We start from the raw sequence: 14,376 nt of genomic DNA, 5'->3' as shown, positions 1-14,376 counted from the left end.
GAAGAAATAAACAACCTAGGAGCCATCTTTGACTCTTTATATGACGCCAGGGAGTGTGGCTTAAACCCTAGGAGTGGCTGCCTGGGTGGAGGGCACAGGCCAAGGCAAGGCATGTGGGGTTCTGGACCCAGGCCAGGTCCCGGTGCCTGCCGGGGCTTCAGCAGGCCCCCCACCCCGCTGCAACCCCACCCCAGGGCCGTCTACCTGGTGCGGCACCGGGAAACGAGGCAGCGTTTTGCCATCAAGAAGATCAACAAGCAGAACCTGATGCTGCGCAACCAGATCCAGCAGGTGTTCGTGGAGCGCGACATCCTCACCTTCGCCGAGAACCCATTCGTGGTCAGCATGTTCTGCTCGTTCGAGACCCGGCGCCACTTGTGCATGGTCATGGAGTATGTGGAAGGTGTGGTCACGAGGGCTTGCCTGCCTCCAGCGGTGGGGAGCTCACCCCTTATCCAGGAGACAGTCTCTTCTTTGACCCAGCTAGAGTCTGCTCTGTCCTCCGTGGGGTCCCAGCCTGCCTTGGTGAGAGGAAGGGCTCACTCTGCAGTGGGGGACCCAGCAGTGGGGTTGGACATGGGGAAGCCCAAGGACGAGTGTGAAGGCAGAACCCTAGGGTATAGGGTAGGGGTAGGATGGACAGCCTAGTCGGAAGGGACTGGTGGGCAGGAAGCTTGGAGGCTAGAATAAAAGCAAGGGAGGGCAGGAGGCGTGGGTTGGAAGGACTGGGATAGTTGGAGGCCAGCTGAGGAGTTGTAGGATCAGGTTTCCAGCTCAGGAAAGAATAGTGTCTTCAGGTAATGGCAGGAACAAGCATGTGCCAAGGTAGCTGCCAGGCAAGGAGAGGGAGCATGCACTTAGGAGGCCCCAGCTCTGTGCAAGGGAAGGGACTGTGCACTTAACAAAGCTGCTGCCCTGCCCAGGGCAAACCAGAAAGTAGGGTCTGCATACCCTCCCGCCCCTACCAGCTCCCATCCCAGTTCAGGACAGACTGGGGGCACTGTGCCGGAGGTGGGGAGGGCAGGGGGGTACAAGTCTAGGCACAGCTGCAGAACCGAGGATCTCTGTGAGCGTGTCCACGCTTCCGCAGGTGGCGACTGTGCCACGCTCCTGAAGAACATGGGCCCGCTGCCGGTGGACATGGCCCGCATGTACTTCGCCGAGACGGTACTGGCACTGGAGTACCTGCACAACTACGGCATCGTCCACCGTGACCTCAAGCCTGACAAGTGAGCGACGGGGACCTCTGGGAGCGGGCTCGCTTGAGTGGGTCTGGGGCTGCTCGGAAGCAGCATTATCTGGATCCCGCTGGCATCACGGGGCCCCAGCAGTGAGCAGATAATAGACGCCTGCTGTGTGCAGGGGAAGGACAGTGCACTTATGGAGGTGCTCTGGCAAAGAGGGTGCCCAGACCAGACAGGGGAAAGGCCCATGCACTTGAGCACTGCTACAACATAGCAGAAGTGAACTTGACTGTATGAGGCACCAGCTGTATACAAAGAGCAGGGCCATGCACGTTGCAAAACCTCATGTGTGAAGAAGGACTGTGCGTGTCTTGAGCACCTGCTGTGTACTAGTGTAGGGAAGAGAGTCTCAGGCTGTTTATTTTTTTCTAGCATCTTGTAAGCATCTATTGAGGGCCAGGTCCTCTGTGAGTGACTGGAAAACACGCATGTGAGTGTGAATAACCCCTCAGGCTTTGTAACCCCTCCATAGTTTTCAAAGCACTTTCCTCCTGCATTAATTGAGAACCTGCTGTGTACAGAGGAAGGGGCTGCTCTTAGATCAAGTACCCTCTGGACATCAGGCAGGACGTGTGAACTCTCAGCTACTTGCCGTGGGGAGGTGTGAACGTGAGCATCAGGAGTCTGCATGTTTTAGGACTTAACTTTCCTGGTGGCCCAGGGGTTAAGACACGGCACTTCCAGTGCGGGCTATACAGGTTCATTCCCTGGCCGGGGAACTAAGATCCCACGTGCCGTGCTGCGCGGTGTGGTCTATAATTAATTAAGAGAGTCTGCATGTTTTCAGGCCATCTTATGTTTTGCAAATGGCTTAGAAAACAAAGCACATGTGTTTGGCACTTACTGTCTACCTTGGGCCTGTGCTCTCATTTTAAGGAGCCCAGATGGCAATATAACTGACTCCTCACACGCTGATCACTTCTGAGTTTATAAAGCACCTCTTTTTGCTGGTGTGTATTTACTGGTCACCAGCTGCGTAGAGGTGATCAGAGCACCTCTGCTTAGTAAATGTGTTATTAAGCAAGGACTGTGGAGAAGGCAGTGGCACCCCGCTCCAGTACTCTTGCCTGGAAAATCCCATGGACAGAGAAGCCTGGTGGGCTGCAGTCCATGGGGTCGCGAAGAGTCGGACACGACTGAGCGACTTCACTTTCCCTTTTCACTTTCATGCATTGGAGAAGGAAATGGCAACCCACTCCAGTGTTCTAGAGAATCCCAGGGACAGGGGAGCCTGGTAGGCTGCTGTCTGTGGGGTCGCACAGAGTCGAACATGACTGAAGTGACTTAGCAGTAGCAGCAGCAAGCAAGGACTGTGTCAGGCCCTGAACACTGCAACTGTCTTTTTATATGAAGTTTTTATTGCTGAGGTCAGCATGGGATGAACACCTGCTGTTTACTGGGGACAGGGATCCTTTACTCCAATGAAGGTACTTGCCGTGTGGAGTTGTGAATCTGAGTCTTAAGAGCCCTGCGTGTTTTCAGGGCATCTTGTAGTTTGCCAGAGGCTTAGAACAGTGGTCCCCAGCCTTTGTGGCACCAGGGACCCATTTCATGGAAAATAATTTTCCCACGGACCGGGGTGGCACGGAATGGTTCTGGGATGATTCCAGTGCATTATATATATTGTGCATTTTATTTCTATTATTACATCAGTTCCACCTCAGATCATCAGGCATCAGGTACCGGAGGTTGGGGACCCCTGGCTTAGGAAACAAGCAAACGTGTAGTTGGCACCTGTTGTATACCTGGGCCTCCATGCTCCATGTTCTCTGGCTGCTTGCTTTGTGCCCATCAGACCTCTTTGCGATCATCCTGGACTGGGGCCTTCCCAGTGTTCCCGAGGCAGGACTGGCCCCTCCCATGCTCATGGCCCTCATCTGCAACATGGGATGGGAAGGGGTCCAGCCCCAGAGGGTTCAGGGAGGGATTCAGTTCAGTTCAGTTCAGTTGCTCAGTCGTGTCCGACTCTTTGCGACCCCCTGAATTGCAGCACGCCAGGCCTCCCTGTCCATCACCAACTCCCGGAGTTCACTCAGATTCATGTCCATCAAGTCAGTGATACCATCCAGCCATCTCATCCTCTGTCGTCCCCTTCTCCTCCTGCCCCCAATCCCTCCAGGCTCCCACAATTGGTTCTGGAGAAAAATAATTTTTCCTTTGCAGTTCAGAAAATTTCAGGTACACCCCAAGTCAAGAGAAGGTGCATTCATTTGCTAGGGCAGCCCTAACTAAGGGCTTAAACAACAAGAAGTTTATTCTCAGGACTTCCTGGCTGTCCAGTGGTTAAGACTCTGCACTTCCACTACAGTGGGCGTGGGTTCGATCCCCCGTTAGTGAACTGAGATCCCACATGCCGCACAGTGTGGCCAAAAATAAATTAACTAACTTAATTTTTTTTTTTTTAAAGAAGTTTATTCTCTCAGTTCTGGAGGCTAGAAGTTCAAGATCAAAGGGTCGGCTCCCTTCAGAGGTGCCAGGGAAGGATGTATTCCAGGCTTTTCTCCTGGCTTCTGGTAGTTCCTAGGCTGTGGTGGCATAATTCTAACCCTCGTGTGGTGTCCCCCACTGTGTGCAAGTCTGTGTCTAAATCCCCACCTTTTATAAGGACTCCAGTCCTGCTGGATTAGTGGTCACCTGGTGGCGCAGAGGGCAAAGAATCTGCTTGCAATGCAAGAGCCCCAGGAGACGCAGGTTCGATCCCTGGGTCAGGAAGATCCCATGGAGGAGGGCATGGCAACCCACTCCAGTATTCTTGCCTGGAGAATCCCTGTGGACAGAGGAGCTTGGCAGGCTACAGTCCATAGGGTTGCAAAGAGTTGGACACAGCTGAGCGACTAAGCCCAGCATAGCACAGTTGCTAGCTACGTACTCCAGAATGACCTCACCTTAACTAATGACATTTGCAGTGACCCCATCCCCAGATAAGATCACATCATAGTTCCTGGGGGTTAGGAGCTCAGCGTGTGAAGTTGAGGGATACACAGTTCAGTCCATAACGGAAGAGGGGGACAGCGTCACACCCCCACAGCTCCCAACGTTCATCCAGTCCCGTTTCCTCCCAGGCCACTCAGTCCTCCCCACTGAGTTGAAGCAAATTCCAGGCATTTCTCATTTTCTCTGTGAAAAGGAAACAAATTTTTAAATACCACATATAGTCAACATTCAAGAAATGAACTTTTTAAAAAAGATTTATTTATTTGTTATTTTATTTATTTATTTGGGTGCACCGGGGCTTAAGTTGCAGTTTCTGGGATCTAGTTCGTTTAGCAGGGATCGAACCCAGGCACCTTGCACTGGGAGCATGGAGTCTTAGCCACCCGACCACCAGGGCAGTCCCAGGAAATGAACGTTTTTGAGGCAGGGACATGCCCATGGGCGCTCAGGAAACATTGGTTTGTCTTAGCAGAGGATGGCCAAAGGCCTGCTCTGAGGCCTTGGATTTTGGAGGGAGTTGGCTTAGCTGGTAGCTACACCAAAGTGTTTCTTCCACAGCTGGTATACACAGTAGTTGCTTAAGAAGCATCATTTAAAAAAACAAACAAAAACCAGCAGAGGCACGGAGTGGGCACACAGAATTGTTTCTTTCTAGAGTTGAGGTACGCAGTAGGTGTCAAATAAATGACTCCTGAGACAACTTGAATACAGACAGTGAATTCTCCAGAAATGTATGTATTTATTTATTTTAAAATGATTTTATTTATTTACTTTTTTTTGACTGTGCTGGATTTTGGTTGCCGCGTGGGCTTTGCTCTGGTTGCGGCGCGCGGAGGCTCCCCTCTAGCTGTGGTGCTCAAGCTGCTTCTTGTGGGGGCTCCTCTTGTGGAGCACAGGTTCCAGAGCCCACGGGCTTTAGTAGCTGTGGTTCCCGGGCTCTAGACCACAGGCTCAATAGTCTGGGGTTAGTTGTTCCATGTCGTGTCGGATCTTCCTGGACCAGGGATCAAACCTGTGTCTCCCGCACTCGCAGGCAGAGTCTTTACCACTGAGCCACCACGGAAACCCCTATTTACTTATTTCTCATTTTATGTATTTATTTTTGGTTGTACCATGCGGTATGCGCAATCTCAGTGCCCAGACCAAGGGTTGAACCCATGCCCTCTGCCCTGGGAGCAGAGTTTTAACCACTGGGCCACTGGGGAAGTCCTGCAAATATTTATTTTTAAATGGGCAGGTGTACCCAGGAGGTACGTGAAAACGTGACTTTATAAATCTGATGCATGGGATTTTTATCACTTAAAATATTTATATATTTAAACTTGCAAGAGAACAGGAACAGCAGCGTATAGGTGTGTGAGTTTTAAACAACTGCACCCATGAGGGGCACAAATATTTCTGTATATAGCAGGTGCTAAAGACATGTTCACTTCAGAGTAGGTGCTTACACAATATTTAGTTTGTTAAAAATAATGGCTGTAGGTGCAAAAATACACTGTAGCTCTCCTGCTAGGGGGTGTTCAGGAAACGTTTCAGTGCCCAGTGGGGAAATGCAATGATTCTCAGGAACTTAATTTTTGCACAGCAAAGTATACAGTAGGTGCTCAACAGTAATACCCGATGCACCCAGAAGGGGCACAGAGATGTTTGCCAAATTTGTAATGTTCCCCAAGAACCTCTGTTTCTTTCAGTAATGTAATCAGGCATAGGACGTGCATTCCGATCCGTAGTGGGGTTGGGCCACCTTGTATGGGACGAAGTTCATGATGGGGGGCGGCAGGAGCAGCCAAGTACCCCCCAGCCCTGAGCACCCCACCCACCTGCCCACAGCCTGCTCATCACCTCGCTTGGCCACATCAAGCTCACTGACTTCGGCCTGTCTAAGATTGGGCTCATGAGTATGGCCACCAACCTCTATGAAGGCCACATCGAGAAGGACACCCGGGAGTTCGTGGACAAGCAGGTGGGCAGCCTTCCCCTGCCCAAAGCCCAGCCCCGGGCCATGGGGAGACTGCAGCAGAAGGGCCCCTTCCCGTGATCTCCCCACCCTTCCTTCCCCGGCTGGGAGCCGTCCTCAGTTTCCCTGTCCCACCCGGCCCAGGTATGCGGGACGCCTGAGTACATCGCCCCCGAGGTGATCTTCCGCCAGGGCTACGGGAAGCCGGTGGACTGGTGGGCCATGGGCGTCGTCCTCTATGAATTCCTGGTGGGCTGTGTGCCCTTCTTCGGCGATACCCCCGAGGAACTCTTTGGCCAGGTGGTCAGTGGTGCGTTCCCCACCCCCATGGCCAAGGTTTCATCCCTGTGTCGGGGAGGGGATGGATCCCTATGTGTGGATGGCTTGGGCACCTTTGGCGTGCCAGGCCCTAGCTGAGCACTGGAGATACAGCCGAGGGCAAGATGGACAGGAAGGGAGATAAATAAGCAAGCTATGAAGGGACTTTTCTTGTGGTCCAGTGATTAAGACTCCACCTTCCTGTGTGGGGCTAGGGGTGGGAGGTTCAGTGCCTCTCGGGGAACCAAGATCCCAAATGCCTCCCCTGGTGTGTCCAAAAAAAAAAAAAAAAAAACTGTAAGAAATCAGAGGCAAAATGCAGAGGAAGAAAAGCAGCAGGAAGAAGGGAGGGCGTGGGGTGGCAGGTGTGGAGTGGTTAGTTGCTCAGTCACTCCTGGCTCTTCTGCAGCCCTATGGATTGTAGGAGCCCAGATGAGCTCCTCTGTCCGTGGGATTTTCCCAGGCAAGAATACTGGAGTAGGTTGCCGTTTCCTCCTCCAGGGGCTCTTCCCAGCCCAGGGATTGAACCTCAGTCTCCTGGGTCTCCTGCATGGCAGTGCAGGGAAGCCCCAGGTGTGGGGTAGAGGAGCTATATTAAAAGAGTCACAGAGAATGACACAGAGGGTGACATGTGAGCAGAGTTTGAAAGGCGCAAGAGATGGAGGAAAGGAAGGTGCTCAAGGCAGAGAGCGTGGCCAGAGCAAAGGCTGTGAGGGACCAAAGCTGGAATGCTGAAGGAGCAGAGCAGGCTGATGGCTTGGAGTGCAGAAAGCAGAAGGGCTAGGAGATGCTAGGAAGCTCTAGCCGGGCCTCTTCACTTCCTCCTCTCACTTCAGACGAGATCATGTGGCCAGAGGGAGAGGAGGCCCTCCCAGCTGATGCCCAGGACCTCATCACCAGGCTGCTCCGACAGAGCCCACTGGACCGCCTGGGCACTGGTATGTTGGTGTGGGTGGGCTGGAGGCTGGAGTAAGCATGAGCTCTATTTGAGAGGCTGCATAGACAAAGGGGACTTAAAGCTGGGGTTTTGAAGGATGCGTATGAGCTCACTAGGAACTTGCATAAGACTTTGAAAGTGACTGGGTCTAGTGCAGACACGGGGGACTGAGGCTGTGTATGGGAGCCCACCAGGTCACCGTGGGCTATGTCCTAAGGTCCCTAAGGACCAGCGCAGTGGATCCCACTGTCCAAGTTTCCCCAGCCACCAAAATGGTGATAAAAGGATTGTTTAATACTGATGCAGCCACCCAGTATGTGCCCACTATGGATCACTTTCAGGATAAAACTTGGCCACTGGAGAGGACCACAAGGGCTGAGGTTGAGGAACAGGATACATTTGTGCAGTCAGCTTTGCTCGTTGGGGTAGAAACATGTGGAAAGGGGCCCCTGAAGGAATCTCTCCTGAGGTCCTGGGGTTTCTCCAGGTGTTGGGATCTCAGAATCCAGCCGAGGAACGATCAGGGCCTAGGTTCTAGCCCTACCTTGGTTCCTCTCTGGGCTCTTAAATGACGGCTATTTTCCCTTCCCATTTTTGTGGTTCTGCGCTAGCCAAGTTTGGGTTCATAACTGGCCTGGGGGGTTGTGGGGTGGGGCCCAGCAGGGCTCAGCCGGCCTTGTCTGCAGGAGGCACCCATGAGGTGAAGCAGCACCCCTTCTTCTGGACGCTGGACTGGGCCGGGCTTCTGCGACACAAGGCCGAGTTTGTGCCACAGCTGGAAGCGGAGGACGACACCAGCTACTTCGACAGTAAGCGGGGGCCCAGGAGATGGGCTATGCTGTCCCGCACTCTCCTAGGGCAGCAAGGGGTCTTTGCCAGGGTCCCTATCCCAGCTCGGTGCCTCACCCTGGGCCTAGAGCTTCTGACTTCCTGAGCTTTCCAGGACTCTGGGCATGTGTGTGCTTTCTGCCCCACCCCCCACACCCCCACACACCCCCCTGCTAGGATTTCCTTTGCATCTGAGCTCAGGTACTGCAGCACCCCCTCGGGTTTCAGGAGGGGACACCAAGCTACTTAGGGTGGCAGACCCTTTTCTGGGATCCCCCATCAGGTTCAGCCTTCTGAATCTCAGCCCTGACCAGGCATGGAACCTTGCCTGTCACACAGGAGGGTGGGCTACCTCACTCAGCTTGGGTGGAGGTGCTCCCCTCAAGCACTTCAGATGGGCTCAGACAAATCTCCCTCTCCCTACGTGGGGCTCTGGCCAATCCCAGAGTAAATGCCCTTGGCTTCCAGTGCCTCCTCCAGAACTGGATGTGTGACCTTGAGCATGGCAGAGGTTCTCTGTTTCCTTTTCTGTAAAATGAGGAACATCCTTTATGTTCGAGCTGTGCAGTGTTACCCAGCTCTAGGGGCCCCATCTCAAGAGTGAGGAAACTGAGACACAGGAATTCCCATCCAGGGCCCCACAACTTTTAGGGACACACCTGGGATTTATTCCCAGACACTAATTTGCCAGGGCTTCCCTGTGGCTCACAGGTAGAAAATCCACCTGCCAATTCAGGAGATGTGGGTTTGATTCCTGGGTCAGGAGATTCCCTGGAGGAGGGCGCACAAACCCACTCCAGTATTCTTGCCTGGGAAATCCCATGGACAGAGCAGCCTGGCAGGCTACAGTCCATGGGGTCGCAAAGAGTCGGACATGAATGAGCAACTAAACAGCAGCTAAATCTGCCACCCAAGCCTCCTCTGTCCTGAACGTACCAGGCATAGTCCCACCTCAGCGCCTGTGCTCTGACAGTGTCTCCCCACCCGGGAGCCCTTCCCACATCACCCCTGTGTCTGCCTCCGGGCATCACCTGATGGCGACGCCTTTCCCTCCTGCAGCCCGCTCGGAACGTTACCGCCACCTGGGTTCTGAAGATGACGAGACCAACGACGAGGAGTCGTCCACGGAGATCCCCCAGTTCTCATCCTGCTCCCACCGCTTCAGCAAGGTGAGCCTGCGACCCTGAGTGTAGCTGGCACTCAGGAAGCAGGGCAGGATGTTTGTTTGGGGTTGTCTTGTTTCTTTTGTCTGTGTCAGGCCTTAGCTGCGGCATGTGGAATATTCACTGCAACCTGTGGGCTTCATCCCTAGTTGAGGCTCACGGGCTCAGCAGCTCACGGGCTTAGTTCCCCGTCTTGGGAATCAAACCTGTGCCCCCTACATTGCAAGTCAGATTCTTAACCACTGGACCATCAGGGGTGTCCCTGATGGGTTTTTTTAAATTTTTGTTTTCATTGTAGTGAAATATATATAACATAAAATATACTATTTTTTTAAACTGTGCAATCCAGTGACACTTAGTACATTCACAGTGTTGCGCAACCATCGCAACGTTTATCTGGTTCCAGAACATTTCCATCATGCCCAAAGAGCGACTTTGTACCTGTCTGCAGTCACTCATCTCCCCCTCCTGTCTCCCCCTCCCTCACCCCCAACAACCAGCAATCTGCTTTCTGTTTCTGTGCACTTGCCTGTTCTGGACATATCACATACATGATAAATGGATGTGATACATATCATACATCACCCAGTCCAGCGTCCGGAAGAAGGGGTGCTGCTTCACCTCGTGGGAGCCTCCTGCAGACAAGGCCGGCTGAGCCCTGCTGATCCCCACCCCCCACGACCCCCTGGGCCAGTTATGAGCCCAAACTTGGCCAGCGCAGAACCACAGAGATGGGAGGGGAAAACCAGCCCGAAAGGGAACCAAGCTAGGGCTAGAACCTAGGCCCTGATCTCCCCTCGTCTGGATTCTGAGATCCCAACACTTGGAGAAACCCCAGGACCTCAGGAGAGATTCCTTCCGGGGCCCCTTTCCATGTGTCTACTCCATACACTCTGTGGACTTTTGTGTCTGGCTGCTGCTGCTGCTGCTGCTTTTTTAAAATACGTATTTATTTGGCTGTGTGGGCTCTTAGTTGCAGTGCGTGGGATCTAGTTCCCTGACCAGGGATCAAATCCTGGCCCCCTGCATTGGGAGCTCAGAGTCTTAGCCACTGGACCACCCGCCAAGTCCCTGGCTCTTTTTTGGTTTTTTTTGGCTTCCCTGCATGGCTTGTAGGGTCTTAGATCTCTGACCAGGGACTGAACCCAGCAGCAATGAGAACTCGGAGTCCTAACTACTGAATCACTAGGGAATTCCCTGTTTCTGGCTCCTTAAGACGGATCTACGCGATAGCCTGTCCGAGCTTCACTCCTTGTTGTGGCTGAGTAATATTCCACTGTGTGACTAGACCACCGTTTTGTTTATCCACTCATCAGTTGATGAACCATTTTGGTTTTTTCCACTTTGGGGCAATTGTGGATAGACCTGCTCTGCTGGGTGTTATGAGCTTCACTTAAGTTCCTTTCTTTTTTTATAATTGGATCAAAAAACCTGCGCAGGGACTTCCCTGGCGGCCCAGCAGTCAAGACTCCAAGCTTCCACGGCAGGGGGCATGGGTTCAGTTCCTGGTGGGGGAACTAAGAGCCTGCACACCGCGCAGCGTGACCAAAACCTCCCAAAACCTGCACTGCTTATGGGCCTGGGCCCCAAGGGCGGGGAACTTCAGCTGTGGCCCCTTGGTAACCAAGCCTGTCAGAGCCTCAGTCTCTCCATCTGTACAGTAGGCTAAAGACACTGTGTCTTTAAAGAAGTGGTGAGAAAGGATTTGAGGAAATGACTCAGAAGTGTCGGGCATGTAGGAAGCACTCAACTAAGCCATCCCCAGGGATGCGGTTGTTGTGACTGTTATTTTTAATTGCTTCCCAGGTCTATAGCAGTTCTGAGTTCCTGGCCGCCCAGCCCACCCCAACCTTCGCTGAACGGAGCTTCAGTGAGGACCGGGAGGAAGGGTGGGAGCGCAGCAACGAGGGGGACTATGGGCGCCGGCTGAGCACCACTGAGGTCCGGTAGGTGGGCCGGGGAGTGGAGCCTGCTGGGAGGTGGAGCCACCAAGCCTAACACTGGAAAGAGCTGCCCAGTGGCCCAGTAGAAAAGGGTCAAACATATTGGCCGGTCTATCAGACCCCTGCCAACCTGGCCTCTGTTACCACTCCCTTTGGATTTGCATTCCTAACCATACAGGTAAAAGTAGCCATACACCATCATGCCTCTAGGCTTCTGCTTGTTTCCTCTGCCCAGAATGCCCTTTGGTCATGCTCACAAAGTCTTGTTCATCTGTCAAAGTCCAGGCTCAACACAAATAATCAATGTCTACTTGAGGAGGGGCATTGGAGGCTGAGTTTTGAAAGATGAATAGGAGTTCTCTGGGCAGTCACAGAGGATGGAGCAGGCACGGGAGCTCACTTTGTCTTTACAGATCATCTCTGACTCTAGGCTGAGGGTCAAGATGCAGCCACTAGAGGAGACTGGGTGCTCTGGGGTGAGGGCACCGGGCACGTGTGACGCAGGCTGTTCCCCACTACAGGCTGAGATCCTGCACATCTTCTGGTTCCTCTTGCCACTCCTCCTCCTCCCAGCCTGAGCGGGGCCCTAGCCCATCTCTCCTGAACACCATCAGCCTGGACACGATGCCCAAGTTTGCCTTCTCATCAGAGGATGAGGGAGCTGGCCCTGGTCCTGTGGGCCCCAAAAGGCCCATCTTCATTCTGGGGGAGCCCGATGCTCCCCCAGAAGCCACCCCAGTGATACCCAAGCCCTCCAGCCTCTCTGGTAGGTAGAATCCAGGATGGGAGCGGTAGTCTTATGGCCAATTTCCCACAGGAGGGACTATTTACGATGGGTTTTGAAGGATAAGTAGGAGTTCTCTAGAGAGAACGTTCACTTGAAAGGCCTCAGTCTAGGGCTGATACCCTCAGCTTCAGTGGATCAGGACAGGAGAGAGGAATTGAACTGGGGAGCTCTGAGAGTGGGAGTAGGGATCTAACTGGAATGGGGGGAAAGCTTCGTGAAGGAGGGGACCTGAAGAATGGAGCTTCCCAGGGAGAGCAGTGCAGGAAGGGTGTGCAAGAAAAGCGAACGGCCTGTGTAACAGCCAGGAGACTGGACTGTGTGCATGCCGACCAGGAAGGAAGGGGCTTTGCCTTCTGAGGGCAGAAGGGCCACATGGTAAGCTGGAGGGTAGGGCAGAGTAACCCCGGACCGTGTTGTCCCTCACAGCTGACACCGCTGCCCTCAGCCACGCGCGCCTACGAAGCAACAGCACCGGTGCACGACACTCCACGCCACGGGCCCTGGATGCTGGCCGGGGCCGCCGCCTCGGGAGCCAGAGAGACTCTGCCCCGGAGAAATCCAGGACCTCCCCCAGCGGAGGCCGCGTGCCCAAGTCAGCCTCGGTGTCCGCCCTGTCGCTCATCATCACAGCAGGTAACGCCCATGGCCCAGCCTTGTCTTGGCGTGCCTGCCCACATCCATTTTTAACCACAGGGTGGAGGCAGTTTTGGCCAGTGGTAGCTGGCAGGGGTCCTTCCAGGTGATGTGGGGGCTGCTGTTTACGGCTGAGCCCAGGAGAGGGGAAGCAGCATGGGGAGGGCGCTGGCATTCTTGGCAGTGGGCGCTGCATGTGCCAGGACTCAAAGGGGAGGGAGAGGTGTCTGGGGGCATTGAAGCAGCAGCAAAGCAGCCAGAGTGATCAGTATGGGAACTTCCCTGGTGGTCCAGTGATTAAGACTCTGTGCTCCCACTAGAGGGGGCATGGTTCGATCCCTGGTCAGGGAGCTAAGATCCTACAGGCCACGTGGTGTGGTCAAAACACAAAAACTTTAAACAGCCATCAGTGTGCAGGGGAAGGGGAAGGTGCCTTGTGAGGGGCCCTGCAAGGCAGTTGACCCCCTCCCTGAACCTTGTCCCTGCAGATGATGGCAGCGGTGGCCCCCTCATGAGCCCCCTGTCCCCACGCTCACTGTCCTCTAACCCATCGTCCCGCGACTCCTCTCCAAGCCGAGACCCTTCCCCTGTGTGTGGCAACCTGCGGCCCCCCATCGTCATCCACAGCTCGGGCAAGAAGTACGGCTTCAATCTGCGGGCAATCCGCGTCTACATGGGCGACAGTGACGTCTACACTGTGCACCACGTGGTATGGGTAAGTTGGCCCCAGGGTGGGCAGGAACAGCCGGACCTGGTTGGAGTCCGGCCCTGCCCTGGTGCAGGGCTTTCCCTGCAGAGCTGCGTTTGTTAGTCTGGGAAAGCTGGGAAACCAGGCAGAGTGGAAGCATCAGCTTGCTGGGGGCCCGAGGCTGACTCAGCTGGGCTGGGGTCTCTGTCTGTGAGGCCCAGACCACTGACCGCCTGCCCCCTGCTACCCCCACCCCAGAGTGTGGAGGAAGGAAGCCCTGCCCAGGAGGCGGGCCTGCGAGCTGGGGACCTGATCACCCACATCAACGGGGAGTCCGTCCTGGGACTGGTGCACAGGGACGTCGTGGAGCTGTTGCTGAAGGTGCAGCCCTCTCCCCCCTACCCCCCACCCACCCACCCCGGCCTACCCACAGGGCTCTGAGCCCCCACCCTTGGTCCATCCTCGGAGCACCCTGATCTCCCCGCCCTGCTGCGGTAACCCCCGTGCCCTCCCCTTTGTCTCAGCTGCCTCTTCTGTGTGGTTCTCCCCCTCCAACCACAGCATTCCACTTGGGCCCTGCATTCCTCCTCCCTTCTGCTTCTTTCTTCTCTTTTTCTTCCTTCTTGTTCATTTTTTTGGCCAAGTGGCCTGTGGGACCTTAGTTGCCTGAACAGGGATCAAACCCGCACCCCGTGCAGTGGAATTGCCAGTCCTAATCCCTGGACAGCCGGGAAAGCCCCAGCTTCCTCCTTTAGCCCCCTTATATCGCCCCTCATAGCCACTCCTCCAGGAAGCCCCCTGGGGGCCCCACTCCTGACCTTCCCTCTGGCCCATCTTGACCCTGTGGGGGTGGTATCAGGAGGCCATCTTGGCCTCCTGCCTCCTTGAGGGCTGAGGCCTGCGGGAGGAAAGGTGGGCACAAGTGAGGAGGCAGGCCGCTGGTT

At 54.5% G+C, this 14,376-nt stretch overlaps 1 protein-coding gene across 17 annotated transcripts in view; it reads left to right on the top strand.

Moving 5' to 3' along the window:
- Positions 1-14,376, top strand: part of MAST3 (microtubule associated serine/threonine kinase 3) — a 49,537-nt gene that overhangs the window by 31,456 nt on the left and 3,705 nt on the right. For all 17 annotated transcript variants that reach the window (XM_042249637.2, XM_042249635.2, XM_042249634.2 and 14 more), the window contains 12 exons: positions 195-403; positions 1,091-1,229; positions 6,009-6,141; positions 6,280-6,445; positions 7,290-7,391; positions 8,077-8,199; positions 9,278-9,387; positions 11,188-11,327; positions 11,846-12,090; positions 12,538-12,744; positions 13,233-13,459; positions 13,691-13,813. In XM_042249637.2, coding sequence (XP_042105571.1) covers positions 195-403; positions 1,091-1,229; positions 6,009-6,141; positions 6,280-6,445; positions 7,290-7,391; positions 8,077-8,199; positions 9,278-9,387; positions 11,188-11,327; positions 11,846-12,090; positions 12,538-12,744; positions 13,233-13,459; positions 13,691-13,813 — 1,924 coding nt within the window. The remainder of the gene's footprint in view (positions 1-194; positions 404-1,090; positions 1,230-6,008; positions 6,142-6,279; positions 6,446-7,289; positions 7,392-8,076; positions 8,200-9,277; positions 9,388-11,187; positions 11,328-11,845; positions 12,091-12,537; positions 12,745-13,232; positions 13,460-13,690; positions 13,814-14,376) is intronic.

This window comes from Ovis aries, chromosome 5, assembly GCF_016772045.2.
Source record: "Ovis aries strain OAR_USU_Benz2616 breed Rambouillet chromosome 5, ARS-UI_Ramb_v3.0, whole genome shotgun sequence".
Lineage (NCBI taxonomy): Eukaryota > Metazoa > Chordata > Mammalia > Artiodactyla > Bovidae > Ovis > Ovis aries.
The sequence above is the reverse complement of the archived record's forward strand: the minus strand, read 5'-3'. Positions and strand labels throughout refer to the sequence as shown.